Source organism: Mus caroli, chromosome 3 (assembly GCF_900094665.2).
Source record: "Mus caroli chromosome 3, CAROLI_EIJ_v1.1, whole genome shotgun sequence".
NCBI lineage: Eukaryota > Metazoa > Chordata > Mammalia > Rodentia > Muridae > Mus > Mus caroli.
In genome coordinates, this window is record NC_034572.1 from 132,329,893 (window position 1) to 132,353,690 (window position 23,798).

At 45.4% G+C, this 23,798-nt stretch overlaps 1 protein-coding gene across 2 annotated transcripts in view; it reads left to right on the forward strand.

The window, feature by feature from the left end:
• The window catches only part of Tspan5 (tetraspanin 5), a 163,216-nt gene that overhangs the window by 128,279 nt on the left and 11,139 nt on the right, over positions 1–23,798 (forward strand). For both annotated transcript variants that reach the window (XR_002377513.2, XM_021157670.1), the window contains exon 3: positions 21,098–21,244. Coding sequence is in view for 1 of the 2 variants with exons in the window: in XM_021157670.1 (XP_021013329.1) it covers positions 21,098–21,244 (147 nt within the window). In the remaining variant the exon portion in view is untranslated. The remainder of the gene's footprint in view (positions 1–21,097; positions 21,245–23,798) is intronic.

Below are 23,798 nucleotides of genomic sequence, written 5' to 3' on the forward strand. Positions count from 1 at the left end.
AGTGGATGGCAACTAAGAAATGACACGTGAGTAACCTCTGAGCTCCACATGCATGCAGATGCATGTGAATGCAAACTTGCACAGCACGCTGAATAGGAGAATGCAAATGCACACCACACACACACACACAATGCACAAATGTAATGATATATTAAAGAATAAGGAGAAAAAGGCACCACTCCTTACATTTATGGAATGCTTCTATAATATATTGACTAGATTATGGAAAATGTACCATTGCCCAGCAAACAGTAACCTTTTGAAACAAAGCCTTCCTTATACAAAGTAAGACAGCTTAAGTTCCCTGAACAGATAGGTTCATCCGGCGAAACTGCTCTGTTGAATACCAATCTTCTCCTGGATTGTGGTTAGCTGCTTCTTCATCCCAGTTAAGCCCTGGGATTTGTCCTGGTGGAATCTCAGAAATTCCCCTTTTAGAGCTCTCTGTCTGGCTAAATGCCAGATAACACGGCTTCTTGCAACTCCTTTATTAAGAGTCCATTTCTGGCAGTTTTGACAGAGATACCAGAGGGCATTAAATGAACTAGTTGTCTATTCTTGTAATAAACAGGGAGTTGGTCATTTTGAAGATTTTTTTCCTCTTTATGAAATAGAGTTATGTTTCTATTTCATTGGTCTCCTCACATGTCTTTTCTGATGAAATTTAAAAAAAATTTCAACATTGGCAGCAGCTCCCAAATACACGGGCTGCCACCATGTCAGAAAAGGATGACATCTCAGTCCTTTGTCAGGGCCCCTGCCAGTAAGTGGGATGTTTTTCTTGAGAACTGAAGTTACATGGCCCAAGTCATTCAGCAGAACTTGATGAGCAAGAGGAGGAGGGGCTAAAAGTATCCAGCCATACAGTAGCCCAGCCCGTGGCCCACCGCTCATGGGTATGGACCTCTGGCCTTGCTATAGGCAAGGAGTGCTGCAGAGTCCCTACCTCAGCCGGCTTACATTCTAGGAGAGACACTTGCTGGAAGGAGATCACTGGCCAGGAACTGCATCCAAACAGCAGCAAGAAGCATTGAGTACCGGCTATTTAGAGAGTGGCAGGAGACCAGTGTCTAGCATTCTACAGTTTGATTGTTTTAGTGAGGACTGAACCCAGGGCCTGTGGCTGCTAGGCAAATGCTCTGTTACTGAGCCCTAGCCCTGAGATGTCCCTTTTGGAGCTGAGAACCTTCCTGAGGAAGTGCCATTCGACTTTATGGAGTAAGAGAGATCTGCAGGAACAGGTTGAGGACATTCCAGGAGGAGGATGTCAAGGACCTTGCCGACTCCGCCTGCCTAACCGCAGACGCCCCTTGTCTGAGACCTTGGAGTCTTCACCAGGCCAGATCTCTGGTTCTGAGTGAACCCTAGTCAGGTGGAGGGTGGAAAGTGGCTGAATCTGCTGGGTTAACATCAGTTTTAGTCAGTAAACCCCAGACAAGGCTGTGACGTTTAGTTTAAAGGAGGAGGCAAGGACTTTGAACTGAGTCAAAGCTGGAGTGATGTTAAATCCACGGTGGGGATCAGATTTCCTTAATGTGAAAAACTTGAAGCACACTTACGTGGAGCACAGAAGCAGTGGAGGCTAAAGTAACTACCCTTCAAAGTTAGTATCTCTCAGTCCGGGTTAATATAGCAGGTGAGTGCTAGAAATAATAATTTTTTTTTGTAAATTCCAGTTGCCCTTGAAGATACAAAGAATGGCTGCCTCTCCAGGGGAAGCTGGTCTGCATTTTGTTTTCTGAGATCACAAGATCTGTTGCTTAGAGGGAAACGTAGCAGTTACATAGCATGAATCAGGTCTCCAACACCCTTGGCAATGTGTAGCCGTAGTGAACTCATTACTTCTGATAACATTATTGAACACATAGCCTGTGACGGACCCTGATGCTGAATCTAGGAATTTGAAGCAAAGAGTTTGAGTTCTCAGATGCAGGAAGGGTGTGTGTATACTCACAAAAGACGTGCATATGAGAATAACTGCATTCAGTGGGGGTCGGAGTGGTTGTGCATTGGAGAGATAAGAGCCATGCATACGAGAATGCTGCAGTCGGTGCTGGTTCGGGTGGTTGTGCACTTCAGAGTTCCCACAGTGCCCTACGCTCCCCGTTTCTGTATTTGGGATACTCTTACTATTCAAATCACTATGGATTTATACTCTGTGTTGGATCTCTCCTCTAAGCTCTTGGGGATTTTTAGGATAGAGCTCTGCTTCCTTTGGAGTATGCAGGCAGAGCATCTGTAAGGAACACATAGCCTCAGAGGGCATTTTTCCCAAAGCTGTGGAAATTGCCAGGCCGGGGGCCACCATGGCTGTGTTCCCGCGGCTACAGATAGTAATGAAAACCAAGCCTTCATTATTACTATGGAGGACACGATGGATAAAGAATACCTCACGCCCAACTCCCTAGTCCCCGGTGGGCAACGCCGTGGACCTGCCCATGGCCCTAGATAACTATGACAACCAGGCCATAGAGAGCACATGTGTGTGTGCAGATGATAAAGAAGCCCATAGAATAATGTGTGGAACAACCTAGTTGTAATTGGCTGAATTTAGCTTAAAAACTCTGGTCTGGCATGGCAAAATCACACACCTCCTGAGTGCCCAGTGGAGAAACTTCCAGTCGAGAAATAAATCTGGTGGACCCCACGCAGACATGTTCATCCGCTGCTTAGAGAGCAAAGCCTACAGGACTCAGCTCAGCTCCAGAGGCTCCAAAGTAAGGAACATGAGTTGCGCCTTACCTGCGCGCTGCCAATCGGAGCTAAGGATACGCTTGCCAAACTGGAAAGGTTAGTGTGAGAGTGTTTATGTTAACGAACGAACGTGGGCCCTTGTTACCATTTATTTGCTTTTTGACATTTACAAATAAATAAAAGTACTAAAACCTTTTCCACCGGGTTTTGAGGAATTTGCCTCTGCCACGCTTTACAGCCCAAATCTCGATAGCATCCTTTCTCTGGGTGGTCCTCACATGCTATGGGCTGGGATCCCACCACCATCCTCTTGGTCATGCACCCCTGGCCTCCCTATAGCCTACCCTTTCCACCACTGAGGGGACAATTGAGGAGCCATACAAAGTATGCCTAGGGGCTGGAGAGATGGCTTAGCAGTTAACAGCACTTGCTGTTCTTGCAGAAGGCCTGGGTTCATTTTTTCAGCACCTACAAGGAAGTTCACGTCTTTCTGTAACTACAGTTCCAGGAGATCATGTATGTACATATTTCTTATCACTGATGTATATCACTTGATATACATGGTCAATATGTACATACATGCACAGGCATAAAATATAAATAAATAAGCCTTTAACATTTTAAAATATCTATATATTTAGTATTAATTTTATATAATAATATATTTAATACAACTATATTATATATATATACATATATATTAAAAAGGAAATATGTACTATGTTCCTTTTCCCTTTTTGGGTATCCATGGAGTTTGAGATCCACTGTCCATCCCTGAGTCCACAGCTTGCTGATAGTTCCAGCTTGTTATCAGCCCCAGCTGTCTTACCATGTAACCTACACATCTCTCTGGGTTTGGGGCTCAGTGGACAATTCTAGGCATGCCTACTATCACATCCACCTTTTCTACTTCTAGAGCCCAAACCGCTCCTCTAGAGGGACACCCTTCCGCTCAGTGTGGCTTTGGCCGCACACCTGGTCAGTGCCCATCACTTCCTCCTCCTCACTCAAGCCTTCCTCCTTCAGCCTTCCTTCTCCCTCTGTGAATATGAAGCTGTAACTTGAAAAGGGCCGGGGTGGTCCTGTGAACACTGGCTGCACAGGCCTCGATTGTTCCAGTGGCTGTCACTAATGAAGGCCACTGGAGGAGTGTTGATTGGGTGAAGGACGCAGCTCAAAGTCACACCATTGTTAGAATTCTCCTTTGAGATCGACAGACACTCGTTCAGTTGATGTGTACCCTGGGTCAGGCATCCTCGCCATCATAGGCAGCCTCCTTCCCTTTGTCATCCCTCCATGTCTTTGCCAGCCCGGGAGCTTAGTTGGACCTTCTGTTTCCTTACTGAGCCCTTGCTGGGTGTCCCCACATAGTTCATTCTCATGCATAAACCCAGTGTGGTTTTTCATCCATGGGGCTCTCAGAAACCCATCCTCGCTCCGGGTTGCGGTGCCTCACTCTCTCTTCTGCTCACCCGATCCTAGGAGCTCATACTCTGCTGCTTTTCTTCCCTCACAGCCTTGCCAATTCCACCTCACCTCTGCCCTGAGACCACCACTGCAGGTATCTGCAGAGGCCAGAAGAGGCCCTCGGATGCCCTAGAACTAGAGTATGGATTAGCTGCTTGACGTGGGTGCCGAGAACTGTACCCAGGTCCTCTGCAGAACAGTCTGTGCTCTTTACTGCCAAGGCCTCTCTCCTGTCCCTGAATGGCACGTGTTAGTGTGATGATCAAGAAATGCTCTCCAGGGGCTGGAGATGTAGCTCGGTTGGCATAGTGGTTCCTAGGGGTTCTCAAGGCCCTGGGGGCCATCTCTGGTACATAATCTTGATATGGTAATCTACACCTCTATTCCTATCACTCTGGAGGTGGATTCGGGAGGGCCATGAGTTAAAGGCAGTTCTTGGCTTTGTAGTTGAGGCTGCGTGAAATCCCATCTCAAAGAAAGAAAAAGTGGAAAATGGGGACACAAGAAAGAAAACATGTTGTTTACACAGGGCATCCACAGGGTGGTGGATGCCTGTAATTCCAGCACCTGGCAGGGTAGTGTAAGAAAGATGGTTATAAATTTGAGGTCATCTGAGGCCACATAGCAAGACCCAGTATTAAATGCAGTGATAAGAAATATGATCTTGGAACCATTCATCAGTGAGGAGATGAACATTATTTTAAGCCCTGGCTATTCCATGGCCTCTCTCATCGAGCAGCAGAAGTCAGTCGTTCCCTAAGATCTCTCGCGAATGGACTACTTTCGCATTTCTTACTACATAAAAGGAGGTAAATTACACCTGGTTTGTTTCTGATATCTGGTGTGAGTGACACAGCCTTTGAAATAGCAGGCTTGGAAGTTCTGGGAAATGGCCTCTCTTGTTAAGAACGGGACTCCGTATGATTACCTTGTTTTGTTAGAGAATTAGGTGTTTTCCCTCGACTGCTTTTGTCTGCTTTTCTGCTCATTATTACTTAGTTCCCGGCAGGCAGGGCAAGGGTGGGGGGAGTGGCCTCCCTAACTGTTGAAAGGGAGAGTTTTATGGCTGTTAACAGGGGATGAGAGGACTCCACTTCCCAGAATTGGAAAGAGCCCTTCCTTGATCCTGCCTGTGCCTTTTGGATTTCCAGTCTCCCCTGCCTTCTCTAATGCAGCCTCTGCTACTAGGCAGACAATTTCTGGGGCTGTGCTTGTTTTTCAGTAAGGAGTACCAAGGGGACAGGACTTACAGTTCAGTGACCATATGACCTAGATAGACATCCCTACAGGGGAAGGGAGGTTTCTCCCTTCAGTGATTTGGCAGGTTGACCTCTCTCACTTTCTGTCTGTTTCCCCACCTGGAGTACCCAGGTTATAGGTCATGAGGGTAAAGTAATGCAGGTCTCAGCAGGGTGGCTCTCAGGACTGGGCCTTCTCCACAACCGGCCCACCAGCTGCGTCCGTGGTGCCACTGCCTGCATGGGGCTTCCTGGTACAGAAGTGCCTGGCCTCTCCTCTCCTGAGCATCTGCAGGGCAGGTCCAGTCCCACCCAGACACCCTGTTCTGTCTTCGTCATTTGTCACATCCAGAGACCCTGTTGACCAAGTTGTTTCTGCGTCTCCAGTCTGCTGACATGGCCTTCCATCTCCGAGTACATGGCAGCACTCTTGGATAGCTGCCCATAGCCTCTCCCCGTGGACAGGCTGTAGGCTGTCACTGGATCTTACTCTAAATGGCTGAGACTGATGGAGTCCTTGGCATCTCAACTTCAGACTGCAGACTAAGACAAGATACCACACTGTGGACTAAATGACGAATGATAGCCCTTGGTCCCTCACAGCCCTGAGAAGGATGGCCGTCTACATGAAGGCGCTGGCCGGTTCCATTCTAAGAGAAGACTGTCTGTCTTCTTAGTCTGCAGATGGGTGAATCCTCACTGCATCTGCACAGGGCAGGATGAGAGAGGGCAGGCTCTGCTCTCTTCCTCTTCTTACAAGGACCCCTGTCAGGGCATTGGGGTTCTAGTCTCATGACCTTCTCCGAACCTAATATCCTTCAAGATATCATCTTCAACAATCGGTGGTGATTATGTTTCAACATACTAATGGGCTGCGAGGTGTTCCGTCCTAAACAGAGCTTCTATTGCTATTTCTGTTTAAACATTCTGTTTAAGACTAGAATGTTCCTAAGTATATTTTCTGCCTTCTAAATAGATACATGAAAGAATCCGGCAAGCGGCAAGGAACACAGAGACCTTAGCATGTGGGGACACTTCTGTGTGGAGCTGTGTCTGTGGGACAGTCACTCACTCATGTGGGCGGGGGACTGTGTCTTCCCTACCTGTGAGCAATGCCAGCCTGTGGAACTTGGCCCAGCTGTTCTCCCAACAGCTGCTTGACTGCTAGATTCTGAATAGGCTTAAAGGATGATCGTAACCCTCTTCATCTCTTCAAAGATACCTCATGACGATTTTTTTTTTTTAATTTTGCAAGAAAGGATTCCTCGAGTCACTCTGATGAACTTGCTTGACAAGGTAAAATGGAAGGGATCTTGTGCCTTTGAAGCACTTGGCTTTCCTGCTTGTGAGCTTTTCTACTAGGTGTGAGCTAAGCTGCTCTCACCCCATCATATCTCCTGACACGCTCTCCTGGCACTGTTCATCCCCTACCCCCTCTGGCCTCTGCAGCAGTCCATCCATCTGGTAGATGGAGACTTGGGTTTTTACAAAATGACTTTGCCATGGCACATTCTTGGAGGGTCTTTGATGTGTTTCCATAGTCCCCTGCCTGTTCCTTCTGCGGAAATCCTTCAGAAACACATTTCCAATTCTCCAGGACCACCCCCTCTATGGGTAGCTGCATGTTCTTTGAAATGTCGCAGCCACCATTGTCAGCAATGGAAATGGCTCTTTCCCTCGTATCCTGGGGAGGTTTTCAGGCCCACCATTCCGGTAAGGCCTAGTGTGTGGGGCATAGGTGAATCAGGACCCAGTGTCAGAAATATCTCAGCGGAATTCAACTGGTCTGAGTTTGTACACGTTTCATATGCCTGCCTCTCTGTTTCTTGTCCAGCCGTTGGAAGGAATCAGCTTGTTTATGAAAAGGCAGGAGAGCCCCAGACCCCGGGGTGCGTTCCTGCTATTTTTTTTGCAGTTCTTCTCTGTGTGGGTTGACAGAAGAAACTGCAGCCTGCCAGGTGGCACACAGAGGCTGCTCTGTGCTGGCGCTGAGGAAAACCACAGACACTCCTGAAGTGTATTGGCTTGGAACACACCGCAGCTTTGTTTGCCTTTTTTGTTTCTGGCGCTCGCAAAAAGCAACTTCTTTGAAGAAGAAATTGTTACCCAGAACAGACTCCTCTCTTGCGGGAACCGTGAAGGCGATGCTGCTTCAGCAGCAGAGATAGCTGGGCGGATGAGGTGCTGGTGATGCGGTGGGGACGAAGGTTGGCGGATGTTTCCACCCTCTTACCGGAGTTTATGCGGACAGACTGGAGTTGAGCAACCATAAGAAGGTCACTGCAGAGTTCTGAGTCCAACAGCCACCATGTGCCGTCAGCTCCCTGGCTGCAGAAGGATCCAGCTGCTGCTTGGGCAGGGTCCCCTTGAGGCTGTGACTTCTCCGTCTTCTTCCTCCCGCTGTGCCGCTTCTGGGTACCCGTAGAGACTTTTACCTAGTCCTGCTTTTGCTCGCTCCTGGTTTTCCCCTCTGCCCTCCTCTGTACAAGTTTCTATTATTTTTACCCCCTACCCTGTCCCGCAAAGATCCAATTAGCGAGCTCCAGATACTGGTGCCTCATTTTGTGAAATCAACAGAGTGGCCTCAGATTTCCTTAGGCACCAGGCAGGGGAAGTACTTGGAGCAAGAGATTCCTGTCCGGTAGCGTGTGCGTGCGTGCGTACATGTATACGTGCGAGTGAGAGCGAGCGTCTTAGGGCTTCTTTTGCTGAGACAAAATACCATGACCAAAAAGCAAGTTGGGCGGGAAAGGGTTTATTCAGCTTCCACTTCCACATTGCTACTTATCACCAAAGGAAGTCAGGGCAGAAACGGAAGCAGGATCTTGGAAGCAGGAGCCGATGCAGAGGCCATGGAGGTGCGCCGCTTACTGGCTTCCTGCTTCCTTGCTTCCTTGCTGTGGCTTGCTCACCCTGCTTTCTTACAGAACCCAGGACCGCTAGCCCAGGGGATGCCAACTCCCCCATTGATCACTAAAGGAGAAAATGCCTTACGGCTGGATCTCCTGGAGTCATTTCCTCAGCTGGCTAACTGGGCTCCTTCCTCTATCCTCACTCCAGCTGGTGTCAAGTTGACACACAAACCCAGCCAGAGCATCCTTCCCTCTCAGATGCACCCGTGGATGTGGTGGCGTCCCCTTGTCCTAACGTGATAGAGATGTGGATGATAGAGCTAAGCTGTCACTGGATTCTTTTCTGTGCCAGGTACTTCGCGCTGAGTGTTTGCATTTACTTGATCTATCTCGTTCTCATAATCACCTTATGGCATATGCTATAATTTCACAGATGTGTAAATTGAGGCTTAGGCAGGTGAGGCAGCTTGCCTACGATCACATAGGCACTAAGCAGAGAAACTGAGATGCAAAACAATTTTGTCAGATGAAAGATAATAACAAGTGCTAATGAGGGTGTGGAAAGGGAACCCTTGCACAGTGTTGGTAAAAATATAAATTAGAAGAGCCGTTATGAAGAAAGGAATAGGGGGGTCCCTCAAAAAAATGAATTAATCCACAAAGCTAGGAGCCATGTGAAATAGTATATGCAGATAATCCAAACATCTAAGAGGCTACAGCAGGAGGATCACACTGAGTTCAATCCCTGCCTGGATTGCACATTGACTTTGAGGCCAAGCTGAACTACATACGGAGATTGTTTCAAATGAAGAATTAAAAACAGAACTGCCGTGTCTGGGGAGGGAGGTGGGTCAGAGGGCAAAGTGGTTACTCTGCACACGCAAGGACCTAAATCCAGATCCCCAGCGTCCGTTAAGATCAGGACAAGATGGCACACACTTTTAAGTCTGGCACTGGGAGGTCAGAGACAAGATGCCAGGATCTCACTAGACAGTATAGCCAAAATGGTAAACTCCAGGTTCAGGAAAGGACTCTGTCTCAAAAACAACAACAACAACAAAAATAATGGAGAAGCAGTTGACAAGAAAAAGTCTAGTGTCAACACCTGGCTTCTACGTACTTCCCACACATCAGGTTGGCACACATACATACATACGTATACATAGCTCTGAAGAAAAAAAAAAAGACAACAAAAGCTGGTTGTCCAGTTTCTAGAATGGCGATTTGTTGAAAACACTTGTTGCTTTCACGTTTGTAATGGACTGAGCTGTATCTCATGTTTAGACTAGCGCTTTATGTTATGAGTGATTCGGCTTTCCTCTCTTACTTGCTGGGACAGCTGTAATCTGAGCTGGATTGCAGCATGAATATGAGGCAAGTTTAGGAATGTGTGCTAATTTACATCAGCTCCTATTATTATAATCTTAATATTCTTAATCACACGCACACAAACACACCACACACACACACTGACCACCATTATTTTCCCTTATTCTCATCCCTTCTCTTTCTGCATCTGCTTCCCCCTCAAGGGGCGTCAGACTCTCCTTCCTTGTCAGGCTTAACATCGCTAAGCACAGGTGATCAGTCAGTCCACTCTCCCTCCACCTAGGCTCAGCATCTCAGGGTGGTATCTTCTGACTTCTGCCAAGGTCAACATCTTTGGCCTCACTACCCCCTCCATGCCTGAAGCATACAGGTAGGAAAAGGATAAAAACTTGTCACATTCCAGTGCTAAGCCATGTGTGTGCTTGTAATGTCAGCTCTGGCTATGGAGAGACAGTCTCGAGAGGGTGGTTTGTGCTCGTTTTTAAAAAAACAAGTTTCAAGATTTAAAAGCTAGTGTTTAAACTCCAAAGCTAAATAGTCAACTTTACATGCAGAATAAAGACGTAAGCCGTGGTAGTATTGCTGGCCAGTGATGTAGCTACCAGGGTCCCCAGGTTCCATCCAGACTGCTCATCTCTTTGATAATGCTGAGTTGAAAGCCAGTTCTCATGAATGAGACAGGACCAGCCTTAATTGCTGCTGACATGAGTCACCAGAGCCCGGAGAAGCCATCAGTTGAGACGTAGTACTTCTTTCTCTCTTCTTCTCTGATGTCCCTAAACAACCCTTCCCTCTTTCCAGCATAAAGTGTGAGCTTTAGTTTTAGACAGTGCATGCTCCCTTAAAATCTTCAGGAGCATCAAAGCAAGACTCTTTGGGTCCAGATTAAAAACTCAAGTAGAACTTTCTCTTTTAGTCCTTGTTAGTTTTCTTTCCCCCTTGATATTTTGTTTCGAGTTTCCTGTATGGCCTGGCCTTGAATTCACTATATGGCTAAGGATGACCTTGAACTTCCACTCCTTGCACCTCCATCGCAAAGGGCTGGGGCCACCAGCTTGTATACCCAGAAAATAGCTGGAATCCCCTCTGCTCTTATGTTGTTTTTCTTTTTCTTTTTTAAGATTTATTTATTTTATGTATATGAGTACACTGTAACTGTCTACAGACACACCAGAAGAGAACATCGGATCCCATTACAGATAGATGTTTGTGAACCACCATGTGGTTGCTGGGATTTGAACTCAGGACCTCTGGAAGAGCAGTCAGTGCTCTTAACCTCTGAGCCATCTCTCCAGCCCCCATGTGGTGTTTTTCTTAAGCACCACCTTTGTATTTCTCCATGTGGTAAAAATTAGCCCGACACATGGTTGCTCATGGCTCTGTGGCTCTCGGTGTGCACTTTCCTAGTTCTGGTCCCCAGAGAGAAGAGCCTGTCATAAATGTCTGCATCCCAACGGGAGGCTTGAGACTTCCTGCTCTCTGGGGTGGGGAGGGGCTCTGGAGAAGCTGGGGAGCACTGACAGGGATGAAGAGGATGAAGAGGAGGAGTCCCCACAGAAGAGGGTGGGCTCCACAGGTTTCTGGTAACCAGGTGGCTGCTGTTTTCTCATCACAGGCTCCTCAGGATTCACTGCAGATCTAAGCACCTTCTCCACACTTGGTTGACTTACCTGTGACCTTAGAGTTGTGGGGTTTTTTTTTTTTTTAGCTTGCATTATCATTATTATTCAGCAGGCATGGACTAGCACTTCTTCCTAATTTGTCATATTCGGCTCCACAGAATTAAAAGTCCAGGGAGAGCGCCTCACGCTTATGACACCAGAAAAATGACGCCTTGGCTCCCATCACTTTTGTAATCTAAAAAATGAGGAATGTATGCGGTTTGTTTTGAAGTCCTGTGTAATCAGAAATAGACCAGCTCTCTGAAGGAGTACTGACAGATGGGAGCATCAGCCTGCTTTCCCTCTGCATCGAGATTCTAACCTCATTCCAGGTGACAGAGAGCATACTGAATATACTGTATGCTTGAAGTGTACCGAGCGTGGGTGTGCTATATTCTCCCCAGCAAAAAGTATAACTGTGGGGTAATGAGTGCTATATGGATTTATTCATTTCAACACACACACACACACACACACACAGATCCAACTTATTAGGTAATGTAATATTTATTTGCTGTTTATATTTTGGGAATGCTCCTCATTGTCTCTCTCTCTCTCTCTGTCCCTCTGTCTCTCTCTCTCTCTCTCTCTCTCTCTCTGTCCCTCTGTCCCTCTCTCTCTCTCTCTCTCTCTCTCTCTCGCTCTCGCTCTCGCTCTCGCTCTCGCTCTCGCTCTCGCTCTCGCTGTGTGTGTGTGTAGCCCCAGGCTAGTTTCAATGTCTCTAGCCTAGGCTGGTCTCCAACTTGAGATGTCTTGCTTTCACCCTGAATGCTGGGACTATAGACATGTACCACCACAATGGCAGTGTACATAAGCTCATCTATTTCTATGGTATAAGGTTTTCTTTTCCCCCACTCTGGGGAAAAAAGAAGTCTGAATTAATTTACAACTGATGACAACTTGGGTGTGCTCTGAACCCATCAAAAGTAAAGTCCTCAGGGGTCCTCCCTGTGTTGCATGCACAGAGCCCCTGGCACTTGGTGGTACCTGTCTCCAGCACTGTCTTTTCCTGGAATTTAGAATTAGATAAGGAAACTAGGCTCTCAAATTATCATCGGTTTCCATGGAAACAGTTGAAAGTCCCTCAATTAAAAGTGTCCCTGCAGGCTAGGGAGAGTATTCAAATGAGCTGCTCTGAGAAGCCAAGTTATCCTCAAAGTGAAGCCAGAGAGGACAGAGGAACAGGAAGAGTCTGCTAGCGCACCAATTGCGATCTCTATTTTTTTTTTTTTCCATTCAGGGAAGAATTTTATCTTGGTATTTCATTTGTAGCATGTTTGTTGGCTTTGGCAGAGCCACCTAGATAATTGTCCTGTTATCTACTAAGTTTTTTATGCTCGCCCATGGATCACGGAAGTGTTTGAAAACGGTCTGAGCTTTGCTCACACATGAATATGAGTCACAGATAAAAAGCCCATTTTAAAAAAAAAACAGATTAATGATATCCTAGAAGAATACTAAGTTGGAAAGAGTCTGTGGGTCATTAAGAACTAACTTCCCACCCATTTGGGATTCCTTGCTAGAGTGCAGTAACAGAGATTGTTCACAGTTTAGTTCAAACAAAAAAGAATTTATTTATTTTAAATGTATGAGCGAGTTACATGCATGTATGTCTGTTTGCCACATGCATGATGCATGGTGTCCTCAGAAGTCAAAAGAGGACATTGGATTCCCGGAAGTAGAATTATGGGTGATTGTGAGCACTATATAGGTGCTGGGTTCTCTACAAGAACAGCAAGTGCTAACCACTGAGCCATCTCTTCAGTCCCCTCACATTATACTACTAAGGAAAGCATTGTGTGTGTGTGTGTGTGTGTGTGTGTGTGTGTGTTTCATGGTAAGTGCTGGAGAGATGGCCCAGTGGTTGAGAGCACTTGTTGCTCTTCCAGAGTTCCTGTGTTTAGTTCCTAGCACCAACACGGCAGCTCACTACCACTTGTGACTCCAGTTCCAGGGCTCTGACACTGTCTTCTGACCTCCATGGGCATTAGGCATGCATGTGCTACCCATAAATGCAGCCAAAACACTTGTGTACATCATAAAAGAAAGCTTAAAAAGACAGCAATTATATACCTGTCAAGCCAGGTGTGAGATCTCTGCTTGGAAGTAGGCAGTAGAGACTGCAAACTCAGGGCCTTGCTAAACCAGCACCTCATGGTTCCAGAAGTCACATAGAAAAACTGGATGTAGCAGCACACGCCTGTACTTAATACTAGGGAGGCAGAGATGACATAACCTTAGGGCTTGTTGGCCAGCCAGTCTAGCTGAATGTATGAGCCAGTTCACTGAGAGGCAGTTCACCAAAGATGGATCGTGATTGAAGTTCAACACTCTAGTCCACAAACACAGTTGCAGACTCATACACACATTTCACACAGACACACACACACACACTCTCGCTCGCATGTGCGCGCATCTGTTTGTTGTCCCAAGAAACACACTTTATCATCAGAGACAAAAACCTGAAGATGAAAGGTTTTTCAGCCCTGTGGAACTGGAAAGAAATCAGGGTATATCAGAAATATCTGACAAGATAGACTTTAAACCACTTAGATGGAAGAGATTTAAAAAAACGTTACTTAGTACTGATTAAAAGAAAATCACAATTTGAAACATGTGTATACCAGACATGTGTGTATCTAATTTTATAAAATAAACACTGTTGGATTCAAAGAGGCAGATTAACTCCAACCCAGTAATAGTAATGTCAGCACCCTACTCTCGCCAATAGGCAGTCCAACAAAACCTAGAAACATCTAAGTTAAATGACACAGGTCAGATGGACCTAAGTGACATCTGTGGAATGGTTCACCTAAACCCTGTAGAGTACACATTCTTTCCGAAGCTCAAGGAACCATTGTATACTGTCTGATGACAGTGGAGTGAACCTTGAGATGAACAGCAAGAGGAACTGCAGAGTGTAGAGCTGAGGACACAGGACACATTCCTGGATGAAAGCAGTTCTAAGCGGTTAGTTCATAGCTACAAGTGTGTACACTTAGAAATTAGAGCTCAGGGTTGAAGAGATCGCTCAGCAGCTAAGAGAAGAGCTCTGGCTGCTCTTCCAGGGACCAGGGTTTTGATTTCCAGCGCGCTCATGGCGGACTGCAACTGTACACTGCAACTGTAACTCCATGTCTAGAGAGATCTGACACGTCTTCTGGCCTCTGTGGCACAAATGTAGGGCACAGACAAGCATTCAAACAGAACACCCATACACATCAGAAACACTTAAAAGTTATTTTTAAAGAAGAAACCAGCTAGTGATACGTGTCAGGGCCTTGGAAAACAAGAACAAGCCAAACATAAAACCAATAGATGGGAACAAAGACTCAGGATCAGGGCAGAAATGAATGTCATGAAACACTCAGATGACAAAGAATCAGTGAAACAGAGCTTTGGAAAAAATAAATAAGATTTACATGCTCTTAGCCAAACCAAAAGGAAGTCCATGCAAATTAATAAAATTAGAGATAAAAAGGGAGGCATTGTAAAAGACACCAAATGAAAGTCGGAAAATCAATAGGACCCAGCCCTAAAACTTTTGGAAATGAATTTCTAGACACGTAGGACCTTCCAAAACTAAACTAAGTTTAGATAAATAACTTAGATCTATTTTTTAAATATTCAAACAAGAACAATGACAATAATAATAAACAACTGAATTATAATAATAATAATAATAATGAATAATAGAAAACAACTCTGAATAAAGTAAAATAAAGGCCAGGCCCAGATGAGATCGTTCCGTTCTACCAAACCTTTAAATGAGCACAGTATTCCAAATTATTCCATAACATAGAAGAGGAGGGAATACTGTTATTTCATGAAGTCCCATTACTCGGGGACCAAAACCTCATAAAGGTACAGAAACAAAAAGAGAAAGAAAGGGAGCGAGAAGGGAAGAAAGAAAGAAAGACCATAGACTAATCTCCCTAATGAACACTTTCTCAACGAAGTACTTACAAACCAAACTTAAGAACACATCCGAACGGCCGCCATCCACCGTAATCAACGTTGGCTTCATTTGAGAGATGCAACGGTGGTTCACCATACATACATCAATAAATGTAGTCATCACAGGCATGGCCTCAAGGGCGGAAATCACGTGATCATCACAGTACATACAGATTGGCAAAGCCCCCATCCCTTCATGATAAAAGCTCTCGAGGAGTCCGGAAAGATGGCTCAACCACTGAAGACAGGTCAGTTCCTAATACCCATATCAGGCCTTGCTGCCTCTAACTCCAGTTCTGGAGCAATCTGACATGAGTGGCCTCTGTGGACACCTGCACGCACTTGTACACACACACATACACATGATTTAAAATAATGAAAATAAATCCAAATAAAGTCCGTAAGGAACTCAGTAGAAGGAACGTAGCTCAACAATGAAGGCTGTATGTGAGAAACCTATAGCTAGCATTGTCCTAAATGGAAAAAAAGCTGAATCGTTTCCACTGAAATCAGGAACAAACCAGGAGCGCCTGCCTTCTCCACCCTGCGGTTTGGGAGTGCGTGAGCACACACACACGTGTGCCTTATACGTATGCAGAGAACAGAGTGTGCACACACGTGTGCAGTATGTGTATGCAGAGAACAGAGCTTAATTTTCCCTTAGATTTCGAGAGAGGGTACCCAACAAAATGGGCCGCTTATCTTTGTAGTCAATCTGGCCACCAAGCCAGATCTACTTGTTCCCACCACCCAACTCCCATTTTAGAGTTAGAGTCACACAACTCGCTTTTATGTGCATGCCAGAGAGCTCCAGACCCTTCAGCTTGCAGAATGAGCACTTGTTCACTGAGCTATCTCCTCAGACTCCATCCCCGCCCCGACCCCCAACACACACATTTCTCACTCAGTTAAATATAGTACTTAAAAGTCTTAGCTAGAGCAATAAATACATTAAGATAAGGAAATACAAACAAGAAATCAGTTTCCTTATTTACAGCTGATCCGATCTACACATGAGAGGCTCTGAAAACTCCACCAGGAAACTCAGAGCCGATGAACACTTCCATCAAAGTAAAAGGATACAAAATTCACATACAACATCAACTGCCTTCCTCTATACCATGGCAAACGTACTGAGAGGGTAGACAGAGAAATAGCCTCATTCCCAGCCACCCAAACAAGTACCAAGAATAAACGTAACCACAGCGGTGAAAGACCTCTACCATGAGAACTTTAACACACCAAAGAAAGATGGAGAGACCTCCCATGCTCTTGGATTGGAAACATTAATATTGCGAATACGCTACCAGAGGCAATCGCCAGAATTCAGTTCAGTACCTGTCAAAATTCCAACACTATTTTTTCACAGAAATAGAAGAAAAAAGATTAAAGTCATCTGGAAGCACAAAAGATCTCAGATAGACAATAGAATCTTCAGGAAAAAAGAATTTCAAGTTGATTCATAGCCTATTTTAGGGACAACAGGGTGGTAGTAACAAAACAGCATGGTACTGCACAGAAACAGACACCTATATCAGTTGAACAGAATAGAGGAGCTGGGAGCAGAGTCAAGCAGTTACAGCTGCCAACATTTTTGACAAGATTTTAGTACAATATAGTGGAGAAAAGTCTCTTTTCAACAAATGGTGGAAGATCGAAGCTAGATCCTTATCTCTTGCTGTGCACAAAAAAATCCATTCCAAATGGATCCAAGACCTTAGCGTAAGCCCTGAAAACTCGGAAACCAATGGGGAAGAAAACATTTCCAGACATTGGCATGGGGTGGAAGGAGACAGCTTAATGGTTGAGAGTGCTTGCTGTTCTTCCAAAGGACTGGAGTTTGGTTCCCAGCACACACATCTGGCAGCTCACATGGAACTCCAGCTCCAAGGGTTCTGAATCCTCTTCTGGCCTCGTCAGGTGCCTGTATACTGGTGTGCGTATACACACATGTAAAGTTAAAAAAAAATCTTTAAAAAAAGATATTGACATCTGCCAACACTCAGTAAGGACTCAGAAAGCAATTGACAGATGGGATTTCATGAAATGACCAAACTTCTACAAGCCAAGGAAACAGCAGAGTGAAGACAGGGCAACATGGGAGAGAATCTTTGCCGTCCCACAGAGGACTAAGCTCTAGAATATACAAAGAAATGGAAAATGGCTCAGCAGGTAAGAGCACTGACTGTTCTTCCGAAGGTCCTGAGTTCAAATCCCAGCAACCACATGGTGGCTCACAACCATCTGTAATGGGATCTGATGCCCTCTTCTGGTGTGTCTGAAGACAACAACAGTGTACTTATCTATAATAATAAAAAAATCTTTAATGCCAAGTGAACCAAACAATAAATGGGCTGGTGGACAGACAGTTACCAAAAGAGGAAATACAGATGGCCAATAAACATGAAAAATTGTTCAACTGTCCATCAGAGAACTGTAAATAAAAGCTAAATTGAGATCCTATGAGAGACAGAGTAGCAGTCATTGAGACAACAATACCAGACAGTGGTTTGTATGGAAACAAAGGAGAGATCATATGCCATGCTAGTGGGATATGAACTAATCAGGCCACTGAGACTCAGTGTGGAGTTTCCTCAAAAGACAGAAAAATGAGACTGCCATATGCCTTAGCTGACTACCTGTCCAATCCACACAGGACAAGGACACTTGCACGGCAGTGCTCACTACAGCACTGTTCTCCATAACCAAGGCACGGAGCTAAGTTCACCAGTATAGAAATGGATAAAGAGAATGCAGTGCATACACACAATGGATTGCTTTTGTCCATGAAGAATGATGAAATTGTCATTTGCAGGAAATGAGTGACGGCAATCATCCAGTTAGGCAGATGAGTTCAGCCTCAGAATGACGAATTCCAATGTTTTCTCTCTCTTATGGGTATTAGACATTGCATATACATAAAATCATGTGTGTACAGACGATGTGAAAGTGAAGGTCAAACTGTTTAGGGAAACTGAGTGGACTAGAGGGATGGGGGAGAGCCAGGAAGAGGACGTTAGCAGGATTGGGAGTCAGAGGTGGAATTCTAGCTCAACGTACATTATGTAGTTATACTTGCCTGATGTAACCAAATACAATTTAAGAATCTAATAAGGCTGGAGATAGCTCAGTGAGTAAGATGCTTGGTGGACAAGCATGCGGACCTCAGCATTCCACCCTTGACGTTCATGTAAGAAGCCAAACATGTGCCTTTTGTTTGTAATCCAGAGCTGGGGAGTTGGAGACAAACAGAACTCTGGGGCCTTTGGCCCAGACATGCCAGGCGAATCATCCAGCCCCAAGCTCCAGGGAGGTAACCTTGTCTCAAAAAGATAAATAAAATTAAAAACTAAGTGAAGAGGATGGTGCCTGAAGAATAACAAACACCCTCTGGTTTACCTCTGGTGTACACACACACGCGCGCACACACACACACACACACCACTACTCATATATACATACATAATGCACATATGCACACACAGAGACACTGTAAACACTTAATACATTTAAGACAGCTGAAAAGGAATGACAAATAGCCAATGTTGATGTTATGCTAATTACTTCAATCTGAACACCACACACTGCATGTAGCCACCGACTGAAATTCGACATTATACCTCCACAGTACCACGTGCAATTCTGATGCATCGATTTAAAATATGTAATTAAAAATTGTGAGGAAAGAGCCGGGCGTGGTGGCGCACGCCTTTAATCCCAGCACTCAGGAGGCAGAGGCAGGCAGATTTCTGAGTTCGAAGCCAGCCTGGTCTACAAAGTGAGTTCCATGACAGCCAGAGATATACAGAGAAACCCTGTCTCGAAAAATGAAACAAAACAAACAAAAATTGTGAGGAAAAAGAAACATGTTTTCCTCTCCCCTCCACCTCTTTGTCTTTCATACCAAGCAAATCAATACTTCTCCAATAATGAACTTTTCAAATTGCATCATGTGCACTCAAAGTCTGCTTGGCCACTGACAGAACAAGGTGTGAAGACTTCACACCTGTGGCAAGCCGAGGGGCTGCCCTCCTTCCAGCTGAGCCTTGATAACCACTGGCTACATTCTATCTGATTTCTTTGGCAACATTTTTTTCTCTGCAGCGTTTATGTAGGTGTAGACTTGTTTGGTTGTTTCTGTGTTTTCTGTTCAGTTTCTCCAACCAGGGTAAATAAATGTCCAAGTTCTAAGCTTAAACACAAAACTGGACCTAGCCCTGGGTCTGTGCCTGCAGTGCCCTGCAGGGTGCAGCACATCTTGGGGCCCACTCCCCTCCTCCCTGCTTTGAAACTGCCCAGCCTTCCTCTCTGACTTTATTTCTTTATTTAAGGCCGCCATCATTTCTACTAAATTAAAATGTTATACTTTAGTGTTGTAGCTTTTTTTTTTTTTTTTGTCAAACACATTTTGTTGGTTTTAAGTTGACACTCCTAAAAAGAAACAACTCAAAAGCTCTAAAATGCTGTTCCCCAAATGTTTCAACAACTTTCCAATGGATTGAAAGTTAAAACTCCTACACTTTGGTTTGATTGGCACTGCCTGGGAAGCACACAGCAGCAACTGCCTGGCCTGCTTGATCAGGAAGTGCTGAGATAGACATCTGCTCCAGTTCTAAAATAACCCATGACCTTCAGCCGGTCACCAAACTGCTCCAAATTCGATTTTCCTCATCCAAAATCAGATGTGTCAGCCCTGTTCCAGGTCGGTGGCAGTGCTGTGTAAAAAGACATTCACTATCTTTTTTAGATTGGATGGTAAACCATACTTCAATTAACTGATTTGATTTGAGGTTTCAAAAAAAAAAATGTAATAAGAAAATCAAATAGTGATGATTCTGGGTGTTTCAGGTTCTCAGTTCCCAGAACACTGTCACTGGTCTCCAGAGACCAAATCCAAGGGTGTCCTCTGCATTTTAGAGAAACAGTATCATAATTCCTGGCAGACTTTGGCATGTTCTCACACTTCAGAAAGGAGTTCTCTTAAATGGGTATTGCTTGTGGAGAAATAAAATCACGTAGGATTCCTTATGTAGTAGAAGAATAAAGGAATTGAAAGTAAGGGAGCAACTTGCTTGTTTTGAATCTCAGCCCCTGAAGTGTGGCGAATGTCTCCACCGCTGAGCACGTGAGCGGACCTGTGGGATCCTTGGGACCTGAACCTGACGGGGCTGCCCATGAGGCTCAAGTGTGGAGTCTAGGAGAGCACTTTACCTTGGGAGGCCTGTGAGTGCTTGCAGACAAGCCTGCAAAGTTCATTCACAAGCTCCTCGCTCCCCCACCCCACCATATTTCTGGAAACATGCCAAGGGGCTTGCTTGCCAGTGGTCCTGGAGGACTTAAAATGACTTCTTTCTGTCCAAGGTAGTGTATTTGTTGTGACATCTACTTTTTACTCAAAACAGTATGTATTTGAGGGCACTGAAGCAAAGATACCATCTATATTTGCTCCACCCAGAGCCTGATAATGGTGTTTTTATTAGTGTTGGTTGGCAGTTTATCATTTTACCAAAAATACAAGCATGGTTGATCCTGCAAAATCTATTTCCCTCCCTCCCTTCCTTCCTCCTTTCCTCCCTCCTTCCTGCTCTTTTTCCCTCCTTCTCTCCCTCTTCTTTCTCTCTCTCTCCCTCCCTCTCTTTCTCTCTCCTTCCCTTTCTTTCTCCCCCTCCCTCTGTCCCTGACTCCATCCTGGTCCTCTAGCCTTTCTCTTCCTACTTCCCCTTTTCCTGTTGCTTTTCCCCCTTTCCCTTCACTTACCTTGTCTCTTGACTACAGTCATCCCAGATTGCCAGTAGATGACTGCTGAAGATGGCCAGATAACTCCTGTGGGAGAGAATGGCACTTGCTGGCAGCTTGGCCTGGTGTCCTGATTTTTGTTTTTTGTTTTTTCCATCTCCAGGGTGTCCTCTCCAACATCTCGTCCATCACCGACCTTGGTGGCTTTGACCCAGTGTGGCTTTTCCTTGTGGTGGGAGGAGTGATGTTCATTCTGGGGTTTGCAGGGTGCATCGGAGCACTTCGGGAAAACACCTTCCTTCTCAAGTTTGTAAGTATTGCAGACTCTGCTCTCAGCCTGAGATCCAGACTCTTGTTTTACACCAAGACAACAGTCTTAGCTGCAGCCAGGACAGTGAGCGTACCAAAGACCTGGGCAAAACATACAGCCTAGTCCACTTTCATTTCAAGAACGTTCCTCAGTCCTGCCCGCTCTTCCCTTGCTCTAGACATGCCTCCTAGGCAGTATACATACCACCTAGTCTTGCCATGCATGGAGACTTTGTACATATATGCAACACAACTTGACTTCAATCCCTAAAGTAGTTTTAGGAAGGAATGAGATGTTGGGGGCGGGGGGAGTAGTTTGTTGGATGTTGAATGTGCATGTGTTGGTGTGTTGGTGGTGAATATTGTAAATAGAAAACCTAGGGTAACAAGGCACTAGCCAGCTTCTATAGCCTGTGCAGCCTGCACAGTTTGAATAAACATGGTGATACAGTAAAGGTGAAAGTCCTTCTTAGCTTCACCAGCTGTATTTGTAGAGGGGGGACTTTAGCAGGAGGTATGAAATATTCAGAGCCCATCCTAGAGAATGGGCAATGAAAGCCTTCCCTTGGGGCTCCTTTCCAACAGGACAGCGGCATGGGCCACATATCTGTTTCTGAAATCAGAAGAATGGTCAATGTGAAATGCAAATACAGCTTCCGTGATGGCCGATGTCATCAAATGTAACTTCGGGTTGCTTTCTGTATCTTGGGAAAGAGAGGACTTAGCTCACAGGGGCCCCGAACCTGTCCGTTTCTGCCAGATACTTGGTATGAACTGAGTTTGGCCTCCTTGTGTGTGGAGGCTGGCATTTTAATGATTTCTGTAGGAAAAGTATTCACTCTCCTCTCCAAATACAGAGAAAGGATCAGAAGGACCCACTGTCCCATGATGGGGGAGGACAGGGGAATTCCTAGAGAACAACTTTGTTGACTGTGCCTCTTATTAGAGCCATTCGCACCAGAGCCCATCCTAGAACAAGTCTGAGCAGCCACACGGTGTGTGATTCTCTGACCCCCACCATGTCTTCTAGAATGTTCGCTGGCGTTTTTTTCATGAGCATCTCTAAGAAGATACTCCCATGCCCGTTCTAGGGTAACCCATTTCCAATTGGCCCAGCTCTGGCTCCCTGAGAGCCTTGGAGACTGTAATCCTAAATCTTTTCATGTGGCTCACACCTATATGGAAGACTGGGGTGGGGTCATTGCTCTCAGATAGCACCCTTTTCCTCTGCATGGGAGTGGCTAGTTTCCCATGTGTAGAGCTGCCTTGATCTTCCAGATTTGCCCCTTTCTACACAAGCTTGTGTGATCTGTCCCTTCTTCCCTTCCCTCTCTTCGCTGAGTCAAAGACAGATGGAATCCCTCAGAAGGATATTTGTCCTTGATTGTGACCTGCCAGTCTTATGAGGCATCTCGAAGTGGGGACTTGGTTTCACTCAGCTTTGCTGTGACCCATTATCTGCCGCGTGACCTAACAGTTTGAAACCTCCATGCTTCCAAATACGAGGTCCCTTTAATATGGCTTTCTTGAACATGGTTTTACTTATTATAGTAATGCCCTTCCTAAGGTCTCAGATTTGAAAAGAATCATGTTCTTAGCTTTCTATCTTAGAGACTATTTAAATGGCCTTTCTTTATTTAGAACTAACAATAGAACCTGGCCTAGAAGTCTCTCTGAATGGGGGCTGTGAGGTAAGGAGGAAACAATGTCACTGTGCCTCCAAAAAAACCCTCAAAGATCAGATTGTCCTAAGACAAGGAGAGTTTCTGGGGGAAGTCCGAGAGGCAGGACTGTGGAATAGAAGTGGCATTTCCTAGCTGACCGATACCATCGAACAAAGCTTTGGGTCACTTTCTGTACCTTTGGAAATGGGGGTGTTAGCTCACAGAGCCTGGCATGTAGGCCTCTGCCAAATATTTGATATTGAGTTTGGACTCAATATTTGAGATGTGTATCATGTAACTTGAGAGAATTTCCGAGGGCACCTGGGAAGTGATCGTCTCTATCCTTCGTGGAGGGGAGAGCAGAAATCTACAGTCTCTGTGTGACTGTCCAGCTGTTTCACGTACATGCATGCCCACCTGTCCAGGGTCTATTCTTTCTGAGGTGTGAGGACCGTACGTGTCCATGTTTGGGGAGGTACCCAGTACAGGTAAAGGGGCTGCAGGGGGCACAAATGCTAGTGTGCTCCTTTCTTTTCTAAGAAAAACATAATTTGAAATTATTGGTATCGCTCATAATTAAGAACTTAACATTTTATTTACAGCTGCAAATAATTGGTACAGTCAGTAAACAAGAACTTTACAATTTATGTCCTCACTGAGGAAAGATAAACAGGAGCCCTAGGGGAGCTTGGAAGTGGAGTTTGTGTCTCAGCATCAGTATCCTAGACTGTCAGGCACTGGTTTGGTCCTTCTGGCTCTCTCCCCTCACTCCCCCACAAAGACGCATCCATCACTCAGTGCCATGTGAATGGCCACACCCCACTGTCCACCCACCATGGCCCCCCATTTTTGCACCTCAAGATCACAAAACAGTTTGCAGAGGGTAAAGAT